Source organism: Camponotus floridanus, unplaced genomic scaffold (genome assembly GCF_003227725.1).
Source record: "Camponotus floridanus strain SB8 unplaced genomic scaffold, Cflo_v7.5 scaffold28, whole genome shotgun sequence".
NCBI lineage: Eukaryota > Metazoa > Arthropoda > Insecta > Hymenoptera > Formicidae > Camponotus > Camponotus floridanus.
The window spans coordinates 1,513,637-1,540,052 of record NW_020229414.1 but is presented as its reverse complement, the minus strand read 5'-3'; the positions used below and the strand labels follow the sequence as shown (position 1 = coordinate 1,540,052).

At 27.7% G+C, this 26,416-nt stretch overlaps 3 protein-coding genes and 1 long non-coding RNA gene across 5 annotated transcripts in view; 2 read left to right on the top strand and 2 right to left on the bottom strand.

Moving 5' to 3' along the window:
- Positions 1 to 8,473, bottom strand: part of LOC105256712 — a 35,949-nt gene extending 27,476 nt beyond the window's left edge. Inside the window, exon 1 of one of the 2 annotated variants that reach the window (XM_025409721.1) lies at positions 7,980 to 8,473. The gene's annotated coding sequence lies outside the window, so the exon portion shown is untranslated. The remainder of the gene's footprint in view (positions 1 to 7,979) is intronic. The other variant, XM_025409723.1, reaches the window with a different exon arrangement.
- LOC112638284 overlaps positions 1 to 11,126 on the top strand; it is a 213,180-nt gene extending 202,054 nt beyond the window's left edge. Inside the window, exon 3 of the long non-coding RNA XR_003122937.1 lies at positions 10,569 to 11,126. This is a non-coding gene — a long non-coding RNA (uncharacterized LOC112638284). The remainder of the gene's footprint in view (positions 1 to 10,568) is intronic.
- Positions 11,127 to 16,616: 5,490 nt separating this feature from the next.
- Positions 16,617 to 22,436, top strand: LOC105256711 (tryptophan 2,3-dioxygenase). The gene is made up of 8 exons (XM_011266878.3): positions 16,617 to 16,711; positions 16,877 to 16,932; positions 17,791 to 17,978; positions 18,518 to 18,726; positions 20,194 to 20,553; positions 20,980 to 21,229; positions 21,746 to 21,839; positions 22,202 to 22,436. The coding sequence occupies exons 2-8, from the start codon at positions 16,904 to 16,906 to the stop codon at positions 22,362 to 22,364; spliced, it is 1,293 nt and encodes a 430-aa protein (XP_011265180.1). The 5' UTR covers positions 16,617 to 16,711; positions 16,877 to 16,903; the 3' UTR covers positions 22,365 to 22,436.
- A 622-nt stretch (positions 22,437 to 23,058) lies between these two features.
- On the bottom strand, positions 23,059 to 26,136 carry LOC105256710 (cathepsin O). The gene is made up of 7 exons (XM_011266876.3): positions 25,901 to 26,136; positions 25,183 to 25,321; positions 24,514 to 24,755; positions 23,919 to 24,064; positions 23,747 to 23,797; positions 23,274 to 23,542; positions 23,059 to 23,177 (listed from the first exon to the last, which is right to left on the bottom strand). Exons 1-7 carry the CDS (start codon positions 26,084 to 26,086, stop codon positions 23,134 to 23,136), a joined length of 1,077 nt encoding a protein of 358 aa, XP_011265178.1. The 5' UTR covers positions 26,087 to 26,136; the 3' UTR covers positions 23,059 to 23,133.
- Between the last annotated feature and the right edge of the window lie 280 nt (positions 26,137 to 26,416).

The window sequence follows — 26,416 nt, the reverse complement described above, 5'->3', positions numbered from 1 at the left end:
AATTTAAATTTATAATTTATATTAAACTACAACATTAACATATATATTAATATTGTTCGTGAATATTTTATCATGTATATTATTTCTGTTATCTTGTTTCTTTTTATATAGAAGTTTTATATAGAAGTTTATATACATATATATATATATGTATATAAACTTCTATACATTAATTAAAAATCAAGTATAATTGACATAAATTTCAAATTTAAATTTATATAATTTCTCTCATCATTATGTTACAGAAATTAAGAAATAATGTTATAAACATTATCATTTAGAACTGCTACAACCCAATGATGCTTAGAGCAGACGCTAGCGAGCTAAGATTTCACCTAAAAAACTATACCGAAAATCTTGTGCAACACAATGAAAAGTTTTGCGAGCTCGCGTGCAACTACGTCGTATACTTTTCTGTCTAGAGTACTCGAAATGTGTGGAATCTACTTGAACCAAGTGCACTCGGAAAAATGCTGGCAGTGAATGGTTGAATTCACTATCAGAAAATTTTATCGCGGTATAAAGAAACAAACTAAAAATTTCTCACCGTAACGGTGAATTGCGTTTACCGTCTTATTGTTAGCCTATAGCGATATAATTATGCGAATAGTACCGGCGAATGCACTTTCATCACATATTATATTTACATTTTAATACGTATCACATCTTAATGCATCGCGAAATGAATATTTCAAACATCATTTTATTACAAATGAAAAAAAAAGATTTATTAATAGCTGATCATCTTATGATTTTATCTACAAAATTTCTTTCTCTTTTTTTCTATTCAAATAATATCATAAAACATTAAAACAACATTAAAATATAAAATTATTTAAATATTTAAAAAATAAGATAACTACTGTTTTAATATGTATCTGCACTCTGTCTTTACCAGCAACAAAAATTATTTTTTACGCCCATCACGCTCTGTTATACGTTCTTACTTTTTATATCACGATATTAATTATATATATATATATATATATATATATATATATTAGTTATATATTTCTTTTCTCATATTCTTTGTATTCTATTTTTTATTATTTTCTCATATTAAAATAAATGTTGTATATTTATATTGCAAAATCACAATTTTAGAACCACCGCATTCTTTAAACAGTCATCAGTAAAATGTCACATCACGCTTGAATATATACTTTGAGAAGAATGTGATATTTGAATATATTAATAAAGACTTATAAATTGATTGTTTCGTGTCGGAGATTCGCTCTACTGATCGTCCTCTCTGACGCACGATCTGAATTTGATTAATCTATTTGCCAAATTTGACTCATTGTCATATTCGACGCTTACGAAATAATATGAATCTTTCAAGAAGAACCCTAAATATTATTGCAAAATAGTTGTGAGAAAATATACAGGAATATCTATAAATAAAATTGTCATCTTGATTTTTTTACGTGAATTATTATAGCTAATAAAAAATGTTAAATTAAAATAGCAATTTTAAAGTAAAATGGATTAAATGAAATCTTTCAAAATATCTCGGAAATTTGAAGATAATGTTTGATTTTTCAAATACAAACATATGTTTTTTATAATAAAATTATAATTAATATAATATACATTATAATTTATCTTTTTGAATGCATATGAACGTTAGTGATTGTTTGCAGAGAAAACAAAATAACATAAAGAAGAAGTTATCACTTTTTCATTAATGTAAGCTTTGCTCACATATGCAGTGTAATAATAAGAAGCGATTTCGATGCTATTATGTATTATATGAAATGTAATTAACTGATGTATCATTTTTCTTTGACGTTTAAAATCTATTAAACATTTATCTATGTCATATCATCCAATTATTTAGTTCACGTTATCACTTGAAAATAGACAAACAAAGAGAAAGTAAACATAATATCAATCTATTTCAAACATTTCGAAAATGCCAAAATACGGCTAATATTTTTATCCAAAGAGAGATTTTCTCCTTCCTAGAAATTATCTATGTCATTATATTGTTAACAATGTTATTAAATGATTTCAAAAAGTTGAAAGTTTCTCTCATAAAAAACAATCTGAATAAAACAACAATGAATAATAAATAAAGTTAATATTAGAAAACAATTGAGATCTAAAAATATGTTGACTCCCTAAACTAATTTTTTTAATCCATTTTATGTTTCCGTTAAAACTATGCAACTTTAATTTTATTGATTCTTTTTACAAATAATATTTTATAATAATATTGGTGTAAATAAAAATAATAATTTCAAATGCTCTATTTCATATATTTTAATATCAATTTATCAACTAAAATTCGAGATTGATGTAAATTATTACGTTATTTCGCAAAAAGAATACATTATGAATTCGCGGAAATAAGATACAAACTTATCTTTCAATATTGAAAATGTACTGCGAGCTTCAAAGCAAGCCCATAAACAGCGTGACTAATTTACATATCCGTCAATGCAGTTGCAACCGGAAACGTGTACTGTCCTGTCGCGTGCTGCATCGACGACAGGATGCGTTATAGAGATATGGAGCAGTGAACTTCTCGTGCAAGGATAAAGTGCATATCAGAAAAATATAAATGTCCTCGTCTCTACATCACTCTCCTTCCGGGAAGAAATTACAAAGTATCGTGCATAAAAGAGAATCATTTATTTCCAGTTATTGAATGCATCTAATTTCAATTTATAAACGAATGATGCAAAATAATCTGATGCGAAATTAGTGAAAATATATTAATAATAATACAAAACGCAATTTCACAAAATGCATTTTAACTAAAAAAATATTTTTGTATTGAACAAGAAGAAATTACAAGTATTTTTTTACGAAAATTTCTTATTACATAATTAAACTAAAATAAGTGTATTGTTGAAATAATTTGACGTAAATTACTTGAATAACTTTAACAGAATTAAAAATTATGAAAAAATGAGGGGAATTTGGTTTAAGAAAATTGTTGCAGTTATTTCTTCGTTTTTAATCGTATGACCTTTAAATTAATCAGCGTTCGGAGACGTATGACGACCGGTCATTCGTATACAATTACCCGAATCTCTCATGAGACAAAGATTCTTAGTAATTATTGATGTGGAAATTTTGTGGCGTAGTATATGATTAACGTAATCATATATTGACGCGACTACATTTACGAAGAACTACATAGTCGTAATACGATTGGCCATACACAAAAAATACAGACATGTGTCATCTTAAATATTTTGCAACGCAATTTACATCCGCGCATAAATCCAGTATATTTCTAATACAATCGGCGAAAAAATGATTTCTCAGAAGAAAGAGAAGAGGAAAAATACATATGCGCGTACACACACACATACACACATATGTTATATTTGTATTTAAAATTATCTTTTTTGATAATTATTATAGTAGTCAATCAAAAAACATTTATCCTGAATTTCCTAATTGTCTTTCACAAATAATCACTTTCCTGATGATTGTACTTCGATTTAACGAACACTCTATGCACGCGAATACATAATATTTTTGTGTTAATGGAAGACAAATATTTGAGGAATATCTTGTGCAATAAAGCTCAATAGTATCGTTGAGATTTTAGTGACTAAATAATCAGAAAGATAAGCAAGCGTAAGAAAATCATATGCGTTGTATGATATATTCCAGGAAATATACATTTCCTTCCAAAGCTTTTCTCAAAACGTGTTCTTTGTTACAAAAATAAAATCTTATCTACATAAAAATGAGAAAATGCAGTCTCTTGTGATACAACAGAATACATGCTTAAAGAATTTTTAAAATCTGATCAAGTTTATCTAAGTTGATTGAAGAATATCGAGAATATTTATAATATATTATATTTGACACGCTTACATAAAAATATAGCATGTAAGTATTGTATAACTATATAGATAATTTAGATATTAATTTATATATTATTTATATATTAACGATTTGTTATATAAATTTGTTATATAAATTATATAATTTAAAAATAATTATATAATTAATTTATACATAAGTCATTATATAATTTATAAACGATTTATTATGGAGTTTTTTTCTTTGACATCTATTTTTTTCTCTTTATCTTGTTCATAGTTGTGTTGCTAGTTGTAAAATGATATAATCGTCAATATAATCATCAGATATAGTAGCTTCCTTCCTATATTTTATTCAATGACCATGAAATACGAGCTGGTTATTGCCATTTATATTGTCGATACGAGCGAACTTCTTGCTGTGAAGAAAATCGAGCAAAAAAGAGGCATTCCGGTCTAGAGCTTCGTTTATTAATTAACACCCTGCGAACAACGTACACTTTCACTGAATCCGTGTGCGGTTATGCGAGTCAATGCTCGAATAAATGTGAATCATTTCGTAACAATCCCCACATTCGCTACGTGTTGATTTCATTACGCTCTTCTGTACACAATACAAATAGATTTATGTTATAAATAATTTTCATTTTCTCGTGAACGACGATTAAAACGTATCGCTACCGCATGCGATACAATCAATTAAAAACGGAAAGATCGCAATTTTTTTCAATTCGCCAATTAATTCGCTGACGAGAAATAATTACTTCACTACTGCGCGCATGCCATCCATTATGTGAAATATGTGTCAGTTGTACAATCTATAAAATAAAATAACTCTGACCAATAGTAACGAGACTTTATTGCATAGAGAACAAAACAGGATATGTCCATTTAATTACGCGCTATTATAATTTACAGTTAATTTTCCTGTGAAATGAAACGAGAGTGAGAACGATCGTAGCAATGAGATTCATCAAGCGTGCGACACGTCGTTTCGTTTCCAGGTGAAAATCCGCGATCTGATTATTAATATGCCCGACACGCGGCATGCAATCCGAATATACCTAGTGTCGTTGGCACGTAATTATTATACACGGCAGTGACCATCGTTGCGACAATGTAACCGCGACAATGCAACTATAAAACGATGTTGTATGTATGTTTTGTAAGCGTCCTTCCATATATTTGTTACCGATACATCGACGGAATATTTTGCATCATGTATTATATATTTATTCATATTGAAATAATAAATATTAGCATATTATTAGAGAAAACTTTTCAAAATCGAATAAAATATATTGTTCAAAAATAAAATATTCAACATTGAAAAGTAGAATTAATTCGAAAAAAATCGCTCCAAATTTTATCTTGCTGGATTATTATCTTGCGTAAGTGTTACACATATGAATACATGCACGAATTACTTATTTTTATTTTCTGCGCAAAAACATCTCGAGGTCAAGCGAGTTCGAAGTTCAAGGTTTTCTGACATCAAGTATCGAGAGACAATCGTAACTAAGTGCGCTGAATCTTTCTCATTATGAATGATTAAAACATGCGATTAATCTTAATGTTGAAATGTGATTGCATGGGAGATCTTTGGAAAAATTATTTTAGCGAAACAGAACGAGAATAAATTGAATAAAAATATTTGAATATAAAATAATTGAATATAAATATTTATATCATTAATGCATTGTGAAATAGATTATATAAACTAAATTCTTACATTAATATGTGTATAATGATCAGATGTAATTTATGAAAACTAAACAATATTAACATTGCATATTTATATTTTTATGTAAATTTTAATGATACTTTATTCAAATTACGTCAAATCAATAAAGTCATAAAGTTATACAATGCATAAAAGATTTCTAATAAGACTTAGAATTACCGATAGGTGGATTAAACTCCAACGGTTTAATCTTATATAAGATAAAAACTTTATGACTGAAAATGATGATTTTATGATTGAAAATAACAGATTTCTGAAAAAAAGTATATATAACAAGTCTGTATTTTTTTTATAACCAACAGTCAAGAGTCAAAAAAGAAGAAAACTTGACTATTGAATATTTTATTATTAAATAATTAATAATAAAATATTCAATAGTCAAAGAATAATGAATATAATTTTATTTGTTTTCTTCTTCTTTGACTCTTGACTGTTGGTTATAATGATTAAGCAAAAAAAAAATGTTAATAAGTCTAATATATATGATTGAAATAGACATTCATAAGAATAACAAGAGATGTTATTAGAGTATTAGACCGCAGTTCTTCCTCATAAATGTCACAGTCGGTTATTTTACAAGAGAGATAGAAATAAGTTCAGGGCTGCGGATAAAGTTATATAAAATATGACACATTGCATTCGATATATAAAACAGAACGCTCTTTTAATAGCTAGAAAAGTATCTCTTGAAAGAATAAAAGATTGATCATAATTATTACGATAAACGGAATTGTAAATGAGGAAATTAAAAGAAAAAAAGAACAAAAGACACAAATGTTTTACAAACATGCCAATGCATGTAGCATAAAGATGATAAATCATATTAAAAGATAAAAGACTAATCCGGATGAAATATTAATATAGAACCAACTCGAGTCAATCTCGAAACTGATGAGCCATGAAATGCGAAAAAGAGATCATTGTCTTATCATTAATTTTCATTGATCGCTATCGCATTCTCATGTTTGATAGATACGATGTTTGAACTCTGTCTTAACTCTTAAATCGTGTGTGTATACGCAATATGTAAAATAACTAAAGCCTTTATCTAGAAAAAAAAGTTCAGGGTTGCGTGCAATCATTTAAAATAACTATGTAGAAATAAGAAAAGATAGTATCCTTATTATTCTCAATGTCAAATGATCGTTAACAGCAATAGTTGATCAAACAGGTTTCGATTATTTCTAGAGCCTCCTCGAAGGAACGCAATGGAGCAGAAAAATTTAGACGCATAACAACTCGCCGTAAAGTTTACTTCCGTTTTTCCATAAGTTCCTCTCGCGTTCTTTCACAAGTTCTTCTTTCGTTTTTCGAAACCATTTAAGAAGAGCGAATTCGTATAAACATTCTCGTGCGAATTCGATGATTACGACGTTTTACGAATTTTTAAAAAGCATGGAGGATAAAGCGTGCAAATATCGCGCGAAGCACGTTCTCCATAATGATGTCTAAAAGATCAAGAACGTATCATTGATAGCAGAAGGTTAAATCGTAAGATTCTCTTTGAAGATGCTCTTTTACGCTTATTTGCGTAATTGATTATTCGATAAATATTTAAGCAATACTTTCTCGTTTACCTTGATGATATAATGTAAAGATGTAAATTTTAATCTCTATTTTTAGTATTTCGAAATCTAGATTTACATCAAATGTATAATGTGAGATATTTTTTGAAGATAATAATTATTTCTATTTTAATTTTTATTTTAATTTTCCGACAAATATAATTCAAAACAAGCATGAGGTACAAATTAAACATATTTATTTATCATGTCAATTTTCATGTAACTTAAAGATTTAAATAAAAAAATTAAGTGACAGGAAACAAAAATATATTTTCGAGAATTTCTAGATTAATTTGTTTAAATAAAATTATAATATAGACTTTTAATTACATAATAAAAAAAAATAAATTGTAAGATACTTTGCGCAAGTTTGTGTCTTTTGTTAAATATATTTTATATGTACTATAAAAGTGTACATGTAAAACATAAATAATAAATCTTATGTAAATAAATATTACGAAAATTAATTTTCTTTATATTAAAATAAAGTTTAAAGTAAAATTTCGTTTAAAGTAACAAGTTTATAATTTCATATAATTAAAAAATTACTTCTGAATTCTATTTTTTATCATTTCTCTATCATTTCGTTTTATATTTGATATATACCTAAATTTAAAAATAGAATACTTAGATATATATTATACTTCTTTTCTTTTATTTTTACAAAAAACTTTGCTTTTCATGTTTCTTTAAACCGCGTCGTTATACGTACGTATTGTATAATCACTGAGAAAGAATTAAAATCAATTGAAGGTTGCAAAATATCCTTCAAAGATGGTAATTTTCTTCAATTTCATACATAAATCTTGAATTTCTCTCTTTCTTTCCACCTCTCTTTGTCTCTTGACAAATATAACCAGAAGAGATTTATATCATACTTACGGCTTTGAAGCAATTGGTCACCTTGTCTTCACATACAGCTATACAAAACGTAATGTTTATACGTGTATAAAAACTAAACGAGCACACTGCGCGTATTTATGTACAAGTAAGTTATTCTCATCAATCTGTCGATCGATGAGACTAATGCATAATAAGTCATACGAAAAATCACGATCGCACAGCGTAAATCACGATCAGCAGCGATCCTCGAAATGTTCGCGAACCTTTTCGGAGTACATTCTGCGTGTCCGAAATAGTGAACCGGAGGATAAACCGCTTCCGCAGCAAGGATGCACCGGTGAAGAGCAGAACTGCTTGTTGCGGTCAGCGTGCGAAAGTCATGCGGATCCACGAACGAAAGCGAAACTTGTCCCGGTTTGTTTTCTTGTTTTGCGTTTTTCTCAGCTACTCTTCTCTTGGCCACAGCGGAGATGTCGGCCGACGTTCATACACACTTGAACAACGGTCGGGGGACGACTGTTGCCACTACTGTAATCCACGACCACGTGGACCTTTGAAGTATGCCACACACTGTCTCATATGCGTGACGGTGAGCAAGCGTGTGAACGCATGATCGTGAATCGTTTTCTTGATGGATCGATCAATCGCGAGGTAGTCGGGCAAAGTACAAATATAAACAGATATAAAAGAAAAAAGCTTTTTTTAAATATAATTAATCAATAATTAATAACTTTTCTCATCCGAGAAAAATATTTATTTTTCCATAACGTAAAAATTTAATTGATCTTAATCACTCGTAATTAATTTCATTGATTATTAAATGACTAATTCACTAATTATTTTAAGCAATATATAATTATAAACATTTTCGACACTATTGTGTCTGTTCTTGATAACTACACACACATATACAGACACATATACATACTAAAATTTCAATGATAACTTAATTATTATTCCTAGGAAGAAAGAAATATAGATTGTCAAGAATCTCGGAATGGAACATACTCCGATACGTGTGCGGAATCGTGCGAGAAATTACAAAATCCCATGAGAAAAATGGTGAACTTTACATTCCTATCTCGTACAGAATACTCAGTCGTACTGTTTACAATATCAATTCATTTCGTTTAATCTAATAAAGAGATCGAAATACTGGGAAAAAAGTCCATATATAATTATATATAATTTTATATATTTATATATGATTAGATATATAATGCGTTTCTTTTTTCTTCACGTTTTGCTTTCTTAAAAGTATACAAACATTTAATTTAAACTTATCTATTTAACTCGAGTTTCCAGGGAAAAATTTGCTTTATATATAATACTATAAAGAGTGGTAACTTGATTTTTTTATCAAACAGTCACGAATGATATATGCTAACGACGAGGTCGATCAGCTGACCTCTTGATTGACTAAAAAATATGGTAATAACAGATTTCCGATGATGCTTTGATGATTTAGCATTTATATAAACCTGCAATTTATATACATATTAAATACTTTGCTTTAAAAAAGATGTGATGAAATGACATCATATTTGTCTTCAGAAAATGTAACAAAACTATCATATATGTCTTATGAAAACTTTCAGTGTCAAGGCAAAGCGCTTTCATGAATAATTAAATCGTCGGAATATAAAATTTAACTACAACAGTAATTATATGCTTAATACGTAATATGTAAATCTCATTGTGTTGTGTGTACGTTTTATATGTGTAATAATATAATTGTTTAAAAATTCACAAATTTTGTCATTTTTTTATTCTATGTAATATTTATTATATGCAACATGCGTTGTAATTAAGCCACAATTAACATGAGGATATATTTTCACCAGTTATGATATGCAAAATTAACAAACATAGTTGTTTAAATTTTCTCGTAATAATAATGCGATATTCTTAATGCATTTCTGTCTTACTTTATCACTTTTATCATAATCTTACGAATAATTATTTTATGTCGTATCCTCATTAGTAATATATGATAATGAATAGTATGTGATAGCGTACTATTGCTGGATACTTTTTATCAAGAAGCATAAATTTCACCACGCTATATGCTCTCGCAAGTAATAAAAAAAACGCGTATAAAAAGAAATTTTTAAATTTTGAGAAATTTTTAATGATTTCTAGTTATTTTTAATATAATTAATCATCAGTAAAAAATATAATCAGGCATATTAAGAAATTTTTTTTTTAAATCTACATATATTGTTTTTAATTTCTTCAAATAAAATAAACAACAAAGCCGTATTATTTTATATTTAAACATTCATTAATCGAGACCTTTAGACAGTTATATATATTTAGATTTATTCAAATTAGAAATATCATTATAAAAAGACTAAGGAAACTGTTTAATATTCTCTTTTAATATAAAATGTTATTTTTAATGCAAAAAAATCTATTAAAAACTTATTAATCATATATATATATATATATATATATATATATATATATACATATATATTATATTATATAATATTATATTATATTATATATAGCTATTAATCATATATATATTTAAGAATAATTACAAAGTTGTATATTATTTGTAAAAATTAGCAAATATTAATAGTATAATAATTCTGAGATATAAAATCTTTCTATTGTTCGCAGAGCTCAAGGACGATAGATCGCAAAGCATAATGCACGAATAGGTGGAATGCCGACTACCTGTGACTAATACGAAGATAAAGGGCAATCTCATTTCTCTTTTTGGGGCACATCTAAAAATAGGACTGGCGTATACGAGGAATTTTAAAAAGGACACAAGAAAGTGAAAACACGTTTGGCGAGAATCAACCTGGGCCAAATCACATTGGACTTCATGGAAATTGAGGATTATTATTATATATAAGCGTCGCGCATTATACTACATATGTCAGCATTGTAATATTTGTGCAGTGTAATATTTGATGCATCTCCGCGAAAAGGTACACATGCATTGCGAAGCACACACATGCACACGTGCACATACAGATTATGAACATTATATGATATCGTGGTAATAATTGTTTACGTGTAAATTGGCATAACGTTAATTATGATACTGTTAGGGACATTGCAAACATAATTTACTGGGTGATCAAGGTACCATTTATTGCTTCGTAATAGTCGCTGCGAGATGTAACATTTACGGTGCGCGCGCACGGAAACTCATGGGGACTATACGTGAATAAATAATAATTTCATGCATTATCGACGATTCAGTGATGACTCGACTATTAGAAGAGGAATGGAAATGGAATGTACCATAAAATATAAATTTTTCATAGGACATACATGTCCATTAATAACTCTCTCTCGTTTTCAATATACTTATAGAAGTATGTGTAAATTTAAGAATTCATATGTATGTATAATAGAATGTATAAATTCAAAAATTTGACTAATTTATATAATGTTGCTTTGCAGCGAAATATCTCGTTTTGATTTTATTTGGTCATTATAACACTCTTCATATCAAAATATAAATTTGCAAATTTGACTAATTTATGTAGAGTTATTTTATAACAAAATTTTTTTGCTGATAAGCCAAATGTATAATATAATTAAAATAATATTTGTTATAAGAATTTAAATAATAACAAACTAAAATTAATTATATGCAGCAAACAAGATGTGAAGTTGATATTAAAAAGATATTAAAAAGTATTTTTGTATATATTTAAAAATAACCTCGTTACTTTTATATAAACATATATTGCAAGAATATTATATAAACACTGTAACAGTGATATCAGTATAATACCGATATATCATTAAAATATATATACATCAAACACATACATCAAACGCAAGAAATTATTTCTGTATTCAAAATCTTTGATGGGAAGAAATTAAAACAAATAATTGTATCAAATATGTCATAAATAAATAAATTGTGTTTATATATGCATATATATGTATATGTTTAATGGAAATAAGGCATAAAACCTTGCATAAGGCAGTACCAACAGAATTTCTCATAAATGTTGGCGAGCACGCGGAGAGAATATCCAAGATAGAAGGAATAATCATAGTAAATGGTATCTCATTAACCAACTTCTCACGTGCTTCCGCAGTCGCATCAAATATTTCACTTGCTACATCGATTTGTCGCAACAAATATTTCAATATTACTTGGTACATTATAATGCAAATATTATTTTATTCCTTCGCGAAAAGTGATTTTCTAATTCACAGCAATCTATCAGCCTTAGTTTGCTTTTTGATTTCTCGTTCTTAAGAGATTTATTATGTGCTGCAATCTTTTGTCTCAAGTTCTGAAACTTATATGTGTTTTTAAGTCTTTTTTAAACAGTATAAACGCAAACACTTCCTAATTCTACATCATAAATGAATCACAATCTTATGAAACTTTTGTTTATATCTATCGATCTCACTATCCAATTGTCAAAACCTCATTTCCTTCTTATCAAAATCTTTATTCTCAAAATTTCCGCTATTCCTTATTTTGAAAGAATAATTTCATCCTTTTTTTAAACAAGATAGAGATCCATTTCGAAAATCTAAAAAATTCATACCTTGTTTGTCATTTGTAAATAACATCTCGGTTCAAGCATGGCGACTAACTCTTAAGTGTACATCTTTGTCTTAAATAAAGTTCTATCTTATAAATAAGACACAAAATATCGTTTTATTTCAATCAATTCATATTACGTCGCGTCGTGACATAATAGCTGCTTCTCTAGATGCAAGCATAAAAAGTCACGAGAGAGAAGAAATAAAAACGTAGATATAAATAGTTTCACAAATGCGCATTAGAAATTTAAAGATTCTAAATTTATTATCTTAAGATATTGAAATTGATTTCTTGTCGTTTCTGTGATTTCAATATAAATGATTTCCGCAACAAAATTTTTGCATATGTATACGAAATCATAGGCAGCGAATGTGAATTTTATCGCGAAATGTGTCAAAGAAGAACATTGATTGTTTGCATTTGACTGATTACAAGTGCAATTACGGGATAGGAAATACGATCGTTATGCAAAATTTGCTGAAGCTAAAATAAATGCATGTATATAGGAAATGCACCGGTGACGGTCGTTTAAGTGCTATGGCTCGAACGATTCTGTTGTATTGTGAAATGTTTTTTCCGGTCGCAATTAATGAACACCGCATACCAGCAATTAGATACGTTCAAGATGGGTCCAATGTTGGAAACTTATTGCATAAATTCGCAAGCGCATCTCCGGCGTAGCGTTTTGTCTTTAAAATGACACCCAATTTTATGTACAATTTTATATACATTTACATATATATATATATATATATATATATATATTTATATATATACATGTACTTTATCATCTCCTTCGAAATAATGTTCTACCCGATCGAGGATGACGGGATTCTGGAAGGAGCAAGTTTGCTATTCGCGGTACAACGAACTATCACGAAAAGTAGGTTATCGTAATCGTGAGAAAAAGGAAAGACCTCGTATATACCGCGTGTACGAGATCGAGAGCGCAACTTCTCTCTTTTTCCCAGGTTCTTACTTTAATCCGTAAAACGGATTCCGCGTGATTTAATGCGTCGACCCAACCCGACGGGCATAAAGTAACGAAACTGCGGACAAATAATCAGCCGGTGCATTATCTTCATTTTACGTCGTTGCACTCGATTGCGACAGAACGAACTCTCATTCTAAGAAAATTCCGGAGATTGTACCAGCAGTTTCCGCTCGGGAAAAGAAGTAATCGGCCAAATATATGTACTAACAATAAGCACGCATGTTAATGCTGCGAGGTAAATCATCGTTATCTTAATCCTAACATTGTAATTTAGATTTTTACCCACACGCTTTCACCTTGATACATTCCTTACATTGTTTCTATATCAATTATTATTGCGTAAGCTTATTTTATATTATTATTTTTTGTACATTCATTTTAAAAGACAAATTATACAAATTTTAAGCCGCTAAAATATATTTTTGCTACATATTTTATTATTATTTTATTTTTATAAAAATATTTATAATATTTAATTTTTGCTTATATATGTAAAAGTATGCTGTTCATTCAAGTAAAGCCTATATAAGAATATAATATAATAATATATAAGATTTTTTGTATAGGAACCGTGCTATATATACTTAGAAAATTGTTATACACAACAGGCAGACCTCTATGCGCGCCTTGAGAGAAAATGTAATAACGAACGCTAAACAGGAAAACGAGGATAGCAGGAGGTATTAATTTATGCAAATTGCAGCCGAGAAACTACTCGCTACTCGCTATTCGTAAACGCAACAACACATGGCAAAAAAAGAAACGTAATGAAACTAAAAGGATGTCAAGCTCAATGCTAATGATTATGCAAAAATCACATCTGTTTCAATATCATTTCGCGTTTCTCTAATGATAAGTGCTGATTATATTACAGCAATTAAACCTCACATATCCACTTGAACTTCCGGGCGTGTCGACTTGCTTACAATCTTAAGATCACATCCGCAGAACACTAGAGGACGAATCTAACGCACGATCGTTAGACGAAATATCAGAAATTAACGATGAATACGTTCAATATGAACATAATGTCTATTCTCGGTAATTATGATAAAACATTTCTTGATGAGATAAGCATCATTACATAAACAAGAGTTGTAATGTAATCAAAGATATTTTTGAATAACAGTTTTAGTGTATATTTTGAATAAAATATATACGAAATATATTTAAAAATAATTATAAATTAAAAAGATTGCAATATATAAAATAAAATATATATAGTTTTATTTTATTATAACAAGAAAAAATATATTTAATTTTGTTTTAATCTTTTTAATATTCCAACTTTATGTTACAAACAAGATAGACTAATTGATTCAATCAAATGGAAAAATACATTTAACATTTAATATTTAATAAAAATTACATTTTTTTAGTTTCAATACAGTACTGATATTTTTTATCACATTTCGTAGTTTTTATCACATTTCGTAGTTTTACTTAATTTGATGATAATAATATATATGAATCATTAAATTTAATGACAAAAGATTATCTGTGTTGATATAATTATTTTTTTTTTTTGGTTTAGCTTCGATTCATAATAAAGGATTGAAAAAATATTTCAGAGTATCGAATTGTAATCCATATCATAATCGAAATATTGAAAATATGAAATAGATCAAATAAAAATTACAAAGCTAACACTTCAAGATAATACTTTTAAGAATTTAATCGTAAAATGTTTCTCAGAAAATATTATTTATCACGAAGAATGTTTTCTTTTTATTTATAATTTATACGTATTATTTCAGTCTTTTTTAATAATAAGTTGCTTTTGATAATAAATTATATGAATTTAATTTTGAGAAAAATCCATGCGCAATTGTTAAACGTTAAATTTTCAAAAACTTCCACTTTATTAAATCGATTAATTTATCTTAATTACAACATAAAATGTGGAAATATTAAAGATTAGAAAAAAATTAAATGTCTCTTTTTACTTAGAATCTCTCGGATACAGAGTATTTTTATTTATATATGTTTGTATTATAATTGATATTTATTTAAAACGAATAGACTCATAGAGATCTCAAAATACAAAATAATCTTTTAATTGAGAATATTATTACTATATATTATATATATGTTAATATATAACATTTATGTTTCAAATGAAACTTGTTTATTTTTTAATGATCAATTTTTTTTGTAAAAATAGAGTTTTGAAATTAGTTTTATCTGTAAATATGCATTAGATTGTCTGATAATGTACAGTCGAAATTAACGAATGTAATGGCTGAAAACGCGGTTGAATAAGAGCAGCATTCTGACAGAAGTGAATAAAATTAATCAGCGATGTGGAATTATCAAAATTTCCGGAAATTGCATGTCCGGTGGAAGATTAAATGTGCATGATAGACATTTCATTACTATCCAATATCACCATGTTTATTATAATTATTATTAATAGTTATTAAATATTTTAAGCCAGTCTTTCTCTGTGTGTTGATGGAGACGGTTGACATAACAATCTTGACGAAGTGATTTCCTTATTTCTCACGATAGAATAATTAACTAAATTATTTTCATTCGAAAAGGACCAAAACCATGGTCGAAACGTCGTGATTCACTTTAATAAAATTTGCCAGTATGGTCGTTTCTAATTACTTCCTGTATTAAATATTTATTCTCGCGTACAAGAAAGAAAGGGAGAGAGAGAGAGAGACATTTGAAATATTTTCGTTATTATTATATAATAATATTGTCATTAAAATATACATGACCCGATATCTATCGTGGAAAGGAATAAATAGAAAGAATTGAAAGAAATTCGCGACCGACATTATAGAATTCTGCAACGGATAACAATTTATCGACAAAACTTAACTCTAATTAGGAATAAAAAAGGAGGACAATATGCTTACTTTATTTAATCTTTTACAAAAAAATTTCTAATCACTCTCTTATGTAATGATAAATAATACTTATGTATCGAAGTAGAACGATGAACAGTACTATTGTTCTTTACGATAAATAAAAACAAAAATAACTTTTGTATATTATCAAAATTAATTCCAAGTTTATTTTTTGTTGAGATTTTTGTAATATGATAAATCAATTATGTATAATGACAATATTATAGTTATTGTGAAATCATGACATTAACATCTTTTTGATTGCAATATTGTTATGTTATATAAAGAAGATAGTTTCTAATCGACCTTTAGCCAATCGAACCTTTAGTCGTGCGTCATCCATCTCTTCGACAACGTGTGTTGCGTGTGATCTCAAAAAGTTATATTTAAAGAATCTCAATAGACATTTATTTTCTGATAGAATTTTAATTTATTATTTTTATTCTTTTTATTTTTTATTCTATAGAGTAATTATTATATTTATTTAAAAGAAAAAAATATTAAAAACACTTTGTTACAAAGTTTTCTCATCTATTTTTCACAGCATAGTGAGGACACATATATTTTAAAAATGGCTTGTCCAATATCAGGTGATATCTCGTAAGTAAAATACTCTTTCAACCCTTCATTCTGAAATAATTAAATTTGAAATATTTAAATATTTATTGCTATTTCTTTATCTCGTTAAGAATCACAAAAAAAGATCGCTAGAAAATTATAATGATAGATTTATCAATCACATAAATACACTTATTTTTGAAAGTTTTTTCTAATAGCTACTCAGACAGCACAAAAAGGCCAAAAGATGACTTAAAGATGTCTAGAGAATTTTAAGACGTCTTTAAGTCGTCTTTTAGATGTCTTTTAGACATGTACCATCAAACTATTATATAAAACGCGCTATTATATAAAATATTAAAACTTTTATTATATGTTGTAACTAATACTTTTGTTATTAGTATCATTCATTGTTTCTTATTTTTTTTTAATACAAAAATAATATTATAAATATAATATTTACACGATTTAAATACATATATATACGATAATATGTGCACATCAAAATAATATTTTAATGAAATGCAGATATCATTTGATAAATTAAATTGATTAAGTTAATCGAAGTGATTTCAATTCTTCCACTTCAGTATTCAATATTCTACTTCTTTTATTCTAAAAAAATTGACTTGCAACATTATTAAATATACTTTTCATTAAATATTATTACGAGAAATTATGAAAGAAATTATGAGAATACATTTACTTATTATCATTACTTACATTTAGTTATGCGACTTTGCATTATTTGTACATTCATATCTATATTTTTAAACGATAAAATAATGATAAAAATATTTCACAATATAATTATTATTGCGTTAAGTTCTAACGTCATCAACATTAGATTTCACTGAATATTATTTTTTTATTTGTAATGCAATCTTCTGTAACAAAAAGAGATAACAACGAACATATCTTGCGAAGAGAAGATCACGATCAGGATGAGGATAAATTAAAACAAAGACCAGTGATGTTGTATAACGAATATCTGTGTTTGGACAAGATATTATCTGCACAAAGACTTCTTAGCGCTGAATATAACAATGAAATTCATGATGAACACCTTTTTATTATTACTCATCAAGGTATTATTAATTTTTAATGATATTTAACAATTAAATTTGTAGATATATCTTATTTCTTCTATGTTGATGAAAAAATATTACAAAACGTGAAATACTATGCAATTAATTATTTAATTTCTTCACTATATCTCACTATCTTTAATATGAATTTTATTTTGATAGTATTGGATACTTTCTCAGGAATGTTTTCTCAATTATTTGCTTAATATTTGTTCATTAAAATGAAAAATGAATCAATCAACATTTTGAGGAAAAAAATGAATATTGTCAAATTTATCAAAACATTTTATCAAAACAATTTATCAAAATGTGTTATTCTTGATAAAAATAGCAAAACAATTTTATAAGAATGAAATATACGAAATATAATATATAAAGATTGTTCTTAATTCTTTTAATAAAAAATTTTGCTTTAGAAACGTAATTTGCCGGACACACAGACACACACATATGTAATATTTAAACTCATATTTTAAATATTGATTGATACGATGCATATAACTTTAATTGTTTAATTGCATACATTTTGATTGTCGTAGCCTATGAACTTTGGTTCAAACAAATTATTTTTGAGCTCGATTCCGTTAAGGCGCTCTTCAGTTCGGAATTCAATAGTTACGACGCATCCAATAAATTTTCCAGCAATCATTCGATTACCAAACAGGATAATGGAGTTTCTTACATTTTGAAAGAGTCGAATACCTTGGAGATTCTGAGGCGATTAAATCGCATTGTACTCATCCTAAAAGTACGTTTTACAAACAATTTATTTTGGAAAGAAATCATTGTAAGAAAAATAAGATGTATTTTTATATCTAATAATCTAATTAGAGAGAGGCACTAATTAAATGTATACAGATAAATCTGCTTATTTTACAATAACAGTGATGGCAATGAAGGGTTGAATGGCCCTTAATCACAAGCCGATTAGCTCGTAACAGTCTACGCGTCCCTTCGACATAATCAAATTTTTCTATGTCACTAGACAAAGCTGTTTACTGTCACATATTTTTTCACATATGTACACATATGTACACATTTTTAAAAACATATGTAGAGTACTTTGTAACTACATATATGATGTTTGTAAATCGAAATTTTAAATGAACATAATAATTTACAAGAGTATAAAATAGATAAATACAAGGAAAAATAAAATTTTAATGATGTCATCTCATTTTTCATAGATAGAGATTTCGTTCGAGATTGATATTTTCTCGACTAAAGCGATATTTTCTAAAGCGATATTATTGATATTTAAAACATGACGGACATTGTCCTCTTTTTTTATGTATTATAAGTCAGAATATGGGAACCACACAGAGATATCTGAGTAAGATCATATTCTTAGATGACATGCGATACCGTCTATCTGTTTCTATTATAAAGAGAAGAGAGAAAAAAATGTCATGTTAGGTAATAAATTCTCGTTACTCTATTTCAATACCGCAAAACGAAGGTGTGGTCGAATCTTTTCTTATTTAGGTTCAACAAAACGGTTCTTCATGAGCATTCTCGATATGCATGAGAACATAATATCAAATATCTTGAGACAGAATTACAATTGAAATCAGATCGATTCTGGATATCACAAATTTATTTTCAATAAAGTTCACAAAGTGTAAACATAATAAATTATCTATGATTATACATATGCAAAATATGAATATATTAGTTAGCAAAAAATAATTTATAAATTATGAGAAGTACTTTATTGAACAAACAAAAATTTGAAAAATTATCTTTTCACATTTCATAAAGAATACAATTATATTTGTTCATTGTCGTGCATTTTATATAATGCACCACATTAAAAATGCATTGTAGTTATGCACCCTTTATTTACGCTGGTACCCATAGAAATGCGAATGCAGTCGCGTTGACAAATCGATAAAGATGTTTTGAGCACATTTGTTTGTACTTATAAAATTTACCATTTGTTTAAATATGTATTTTTTTATAATTACTGTTACAATTAAGAAATTTGTTTTTTCTTATTAAATTTGCTAATCTTAAGCGCGCGCAGTTAATCAATAGAATCCTGATCAAATGTCAAAATAATTGCACAATATAAAATTATATGAACATATTTCTCATCAGATAATTTTAACTTGTCATCACTGTTATTTTATTCGATTTTCATAAAATGTACACTATGTGACAACGATGACAATGATTTACAGACGAATATTATTTAATTTATTTTAATTTGTAGCTATTGGTGGATCAAGTAACGATTTTGGAAACGATGACGCCATTGGATTTTATGGCATTTCGAGACTACTTATGTCCAGCGTCAGGTTTCCAATCACTACAATTCCGTTTACTAGAGAACAAATTGGGCGTGAAACGGGAGCATAGAGTCAAATATAATCAGAGTTATATGAGGATCTTTGGGAGAGATCCTAAAGCTATCGAGGCGATCAAGCGATCAGAAGAGGAGCATAGTCTCAGTATTCTGGTTCAAAAATGGTTAACCAGGACACCAGGACTTGAGGCTCATGATTTCGATTTTTGGGGAAAATACAAGCGATCGGTGGAGAAGATGCTGACCGAGCAAGAACAGGCCGCACATGTAATCATGTTTATATATATATAAACATGTTTATATATATATATATATATATATATATATATATAATCTCAATTATATAATATAAATTATACAATTATCTAAGATCTCTTATTAACAATTTTGGAGTTCTTCTTAGAAATAATGTCGATAGATAATGCGAAATATTATGAAATAATTTTAAGATTAAAAACTCTGGAAATAAGTAAAAAAATAAGTTTCACGAAAAATTTTGCTTTTTAATTAACTTTAGATGTGAATATTGATTTAATAAAACTTAAAACTTGATTATATAATAAAACTAATATTGAAGTTTGTAAAAAAGAGAATTATAAAGAAGAGTAGACAGACTTTAATATATAAACCTTCTTTTTTTACTTTCAAGTTACAGGACGATTATTTGAATATTAAAATTTGAGCAAATTTCAGAAACAACCAAAGCAGCAAATCAAAGAACATTTATTGGCTAATCTACGTTCTCGGCAAGCAATTTTCGAAACTATCTTCAACGAATCACTCCACAATGCTCTTGTGTCGCGCGGGGAACGTAAATTTTCATACGATGCCCTTCAAGGAGCAATAATGATTACTTTGTATCGGGACGAGCCGCGATTCAATCAACCGCATCAAATCCTCATGACATTAATGGATATCGATTCACTAATCACAAAATGGAGGTGTAAGAAAATGCTCATCAATATCTCGTATCATAAAACTTTGAAACTATACATTTCATTTATTTTCGAATTTTTCGATTTATTCAAGATGCTTCTTTTAAAAAAAGGTTTTATTAAATAGCCTTCCTTTTTGCTATAGCTTTTCTTTCTTTCTTTTTCTCTTTGAAATCTTGTTATTTCTTCTATATTTATTTTACTGACATTTGATGTTCTTTTCTTTTGAATTTCTTATTATTTATAATTTAAAAATAATGATTACGCAAGAAATAATAATTAAAGCAAAATGCACATTAATAATGTATTATAAAATATATTATATTATATCTACTTCTCGTTATATATCACGTGTATATATCACGTGTATATATCACGTTATATATCACGTGTTAATCTTTAAATTGTACATTAATTAAATTATACATTTAATTAATTATATATAAATATGCGAACATTATAGCGTCCATTACAATCTTATCCGTTTATATATGCATTGTGAAAAAAGTAATCTCTTTTACCAGATAATCACGTTATCATGGTACAAAGGATGATCGGATCTCAACAATTGGGCACTGGTGGTTCCTCTGGTTATCATTATCTAAAATCTACGCTAAGGTATTTAATTACTTCAATTAATTCAATATATTATAATTTATTTAACGAGAAAACTTATAGATATTAATGCACAAATATGCAATACGATTCTCTTATACAATCTCTTATTTATCACGAACTTTTATCGGTGCAAATTTTACATCATAAATCAATAAGCTAAATAGAGAAATTCCATTGACAAAAGTTACAGATAACTGTTTTCTATTAGTTATATAATATGTCATTTTCTAAAGATATGTAGAAAATGACATATTATATAACTAATAGAAAGGACCGGATTTTTTATGTTTACGAATCGTATTTGCAAATGAAAGTATATAAGTTTAATAACAAATTTTTTGCTTCTTTCATGTGTTAAACAGCGATAGATATAAAATTTTCCTCGATTTATTCAACTTATCAACATTCCTGATACCTCGTCATATGATTCCACCACTGACGAAACAAATGAAGATAAAATTATCAATTGCCTGGAGCGATTGGAATTCGGAAGATTACCAAAATAAAGTAGGGGACTCTTTATGAAACTCCTAAGTTATTGTACGCACGACACAGCAGACCTCATAAAACCTCTTATAAATAAGTTTTATTTTCTTATCATATGGTCAATCTGAGTGTACTTATGCTGCATATAACAATTAGATTAAACAAATATATACTATGTCGAAAAATATATATTAATTTTTCAACATAGTAAAAAGTTAGTAGAATTACTACTATATCTTTAGAAAGATTTTCAATATATACTGTGCAATTTTTAAAATTAATTTATGATATAAAAGAAAAAAAACCAGAAAATTTCTACTAATTATTTCTAAATTATTAATTACACTTATATATATATATATAAAGGTCAATATTTTGAGAGTTCATTATATTGAGAATTTTTTTATAATATATTATGAAGAAAAATGCTCACATATAATTATATAATTTTACAATTATATTATATGTATAATTTTGAATTATTACAAGTATCATTATCACTTCTTGAAAAATTGAATTTTCTTTTGGATCAGTCTTTATGTAAATGACTATATTTAATTTAATTACATTTATTATTTCACATATTTATATTTATATTTCAGTTAACATATTGGCATGAGAAATATTACTGCCATATATCTAGTATAAAATATTTTATTATCTTATCGATATTTTTGTCTATAATATACGTTCTGTAAAAAAAAGGATATATATATATATATATATATATATATATATATATTTAATTGATCCTTGGCTTCTCACAATCAGTCTGTTTCCTTAAATAGATTTGCGATGTTGTAGTCGATTAAAAAATATCGAGATCAATCGTCGAGACTTGATTAGCTATACCTGCGAACACAGGATTTATTATCTGTTGAAATAGTCGATAGATTTAATTAGCACAAATGTCGCATGTGTGCTACCCTGTTTCCTAATTAATCTTACCGCATAAATTTTTACCGATCGCAATGTAAATGTAACCTTTGTTACCAAAGGTAGAGCCCCACGAATTCTTAATGATATAATGTGGTATTCTCGCTGCCATATCATATCCCACAATCTGTACCGCATGATTCAAATGGCTGAATGAACCATCGCAGTGATACTGTATTATACCGCCTAAATAATTCTGCCAAGATATAGCATTCACTCCAGCCACCACTGGTCCATGAGTACCAAGCAATGTCAAAAGATTGCTTTCAGCATTTACAAAGCTGGAACAAGCTCGATTAGTATTCGAAAACTAATGTTAGACGCATAGAGAGTGCAAAAATTGTGTAATCGGCAATTATGCAATTAGGATTATACATAACAGGAAATACATGTACATTTATATTCTAACTTATATTATAACTATGCGCATAAAAAAATGAATAATTGAGGCTAAATAATAATTTATAAATATAAAAATTAACTACCTATTGCATGTAAAATCCGTTATTTTAACTCCCGTCGTCTTCGCAGAAGTTCTGAAATAGTATTGAATCGCTTTAAGCCATTGTGTTATTAATACGATTATATATAAGCCTTTAGATGAAGTCATATTTTTATATTGCTAAACAAATACTCTTGCCACTTGCATGCACTTACTTAGATAATTTACATGGATCGTTTCGCAATGTAAGAGGATAAACATTCTCAGAAATGATTTTAGTTTTTGATTCCAGTAACCACGAAAGTAAAGCGCATGTGTCACCGCCTTGGCACCCGTAACTGCCCGGCATACAGTCGATCATCTGTATCATGAGATAAAAGATAAACTATCAGTTGACCTATATATAACTATATAAATGGATATATAGAGACCTAAAAAACTTGAAAGATTTTCAGGAAATATCCAATTTTATTATTGATTTTTTTTAGCATCGAGAAAAAGTAATATATAGCAAATCTTTTTAAAATCTTAAAACTTTTCTGTAGTTCTTTACGTGTAACGTGGCAGATTGTAAGTTGAAATATTAAGGGGACTGCTGAAATAAAAAAGAAAAAATCTAAATGGCTTTTGAAAGTCGACCAATATATATATATATAATAAATGTATTGGATGATAAAATTTATTTATACGTGTACACGCATAAAGGTACTTTCATCAAATTTGCATTTTGCACAGGCTACGCGCGTGTGCCGTTTCCAGCAGTTCCCTTGACTGTAAACAGAGAAGCGTGTCAGGAATATAACGACCTACTTCTTGCACGCTAAAGGGATATAAAGTTCCGTTTTTGATGGCATACATGGATTCGACCACCCCGATAGTGCTGAATGCCCAGCACGCACCGCAATTATCTTGGTATTGAACTGGCCCTACGACCCCTCGATTCCGCCAGTCCACTTTAGAGGGTATCGGTGGGGGTATTATCGCCCTTTTCCCATGATTACTCGAGTTCGTAAAATACTGATGATAATATGACGCCGTCGTATGTTTTTGATCTAATTGATAAATTGCCATGTTCATATTAGCGAATAAATTGTGTATTGTATTTATATCTAACTCGTGTCCTGAGCTTTCTTTCGACACATTTTTGTTTATTTTATTAAATATTATAATTGAATTCTGAAAGACTTTTTAAATAAAGATTTTTAATTTAAATTAATATTTAATTTTTTAAATTATAAAACTTTTAAAGATTTATTTGAATCTTGAAATTTTTTTGAATCTTGAAGATTTATTTGAATCTTGAGATTTTTTGTGTTTAATAAGACAAAACAATTATTAAAGGAATTCAATATTTCTCTAAAAAAATTATTGAAATTAAAAAAGAATTATTATGTTAATTTTCTCTTTTGTCCTATTTTTGCGATTACTCTTAGTTAATTACTTAAAGTTAATTGTAATTGCTCTTAAAAGTATGCTTACTTCGCAAAGATAAATCGGGAAGCAGAGTTTGTTGTAAGAATTCATCTTCAGATAAATCAGAAAATTTCGTCAATCCATAATACGCGCTTTCTTGAGATGATTGGAAACTATTCATCTTTTCAATGTGTCGCAATGATTTCTGCAATTAATTATATTTGCTAATTAATATTACTAAAATAACAAAAACTGCATTTATATATAGCATTGATATAAATACAAAAAAATAATTTTTTAAATTACATTATTATATAATTTGAATTTTATATTACTATATATATTTCTTTAATTCCTATATATATTTATTATGTTTTATATAATATTAATGTAATAATTATAATATACATTTCGAATTAATTTGTATCGAGTTTCCAAAATAAAAACATGCAAAAAATATGATATAATCGAAGTAAATATCGAGAAAAGTTGTGTGTCTAAAAACGATACATTAACATTTTTATCTTTCAATCTATTATGTTAATCTCGATAAAATTAATTAAAGCATATCGCATGTCGTATCATGAATAAATGATTCATATGATATATTCTTTTAATTGAAATATTTGTTTAAAGGATTGAAAATTATGTATATATAAGATAAACAATGAAATCCGACGAAAAATTAAATTTGTAGAAAATATATGCGCAATTATTTGAAACTTGTGCGTCGCGTCTGTGTTTTTGCGACTACGATTTTGATAGATCGACTTATCGTTATCACCTGAAAGCACTCGAATCGCTTTTTATATTCTGTAGAATCATTCCTGTAGGATTTATTATATTGGACAATGTAATTCTCAAATAGTTTGGCGTCCTCGACATTTTTGTTGGGCTTCACTTTAATTGGTATTATAAAGAAGCACAGACTCACGACCAACACTATTATCACTACGGTACGCCACTCCATCGCGTCTTATCGCGACACAGGCAGCACATTTTCTTAAATATGCCCGCAATATCGACATAAACTTGATATATACTAGAGATAGAATAAGTGATTGCATAATTTAATTCAAAATCAAGTAAAAGAGTCTGGACTTTAATTTCGCCATATTTGGTCGAATATGAAATGGGTCAATCAGCAAAAGATTGAAAATGTCCAGATTCTCTTTTACATTGGCTGCATTCAGCGGACTCAACCATTAAGCAATCGAACATGATTGGTTTCTACTTTCAGATCCGAACAATCAGCGTCGAATTACATCGAAAAATCTAGTAATGTTGCCCAACTGTTGAG

What these genes read in the sequence shown, in the direction of transcription:
- LOC105256711 (XM_011266878.3), top strand. Translation starts at nt 16,904, where the DNA reads ATGGCTTGTCCAATATCAGGTGATATCTC. An exon ending in GCATTGTACTCATCCTAAAA is followed by an intron (nt 18,727 to 20,193) that starts GTACGTTTTACA and finishes TTTAATTTGTAG; the next exon opens with CTATTGGTGGATCAAGTAAC. An exon ending in TATCTAAAATCTACGCTAAG is followed by an intron (nt 21,840 to 22,201) that starts GTATTTAATTAC and finishes TGTGTTAAACAG; the next exon opens with CGATAGATATAAAATTTTCC.
- LOC105256710 (XM_011266876.3), bottom strand. Translation starts at nt 26,086, where the DNA reads ATGGAGTGGCGTACCGTAGTGATAATAGTGTTGGTCGTGAGTCTGTGC. An exon ending in ACGGATTTTACATGCAATAG is followed by an intron (nt 23,543 to 23,746) that starts GTAGTTAATTTT and finishes AGCTTGTTCCAG; the next exon opens with CTTTGTAAATGCTGAAAGCA. An exon ending in GATCGGTAAAAATTTATGCG is followed by an intron (nt 23,178 to 23,273) that starts GTAAGATTAATT and finishes CTGTGTTCGCAG; the next exon opens with GTATAGCTAATCAAGTCTCG.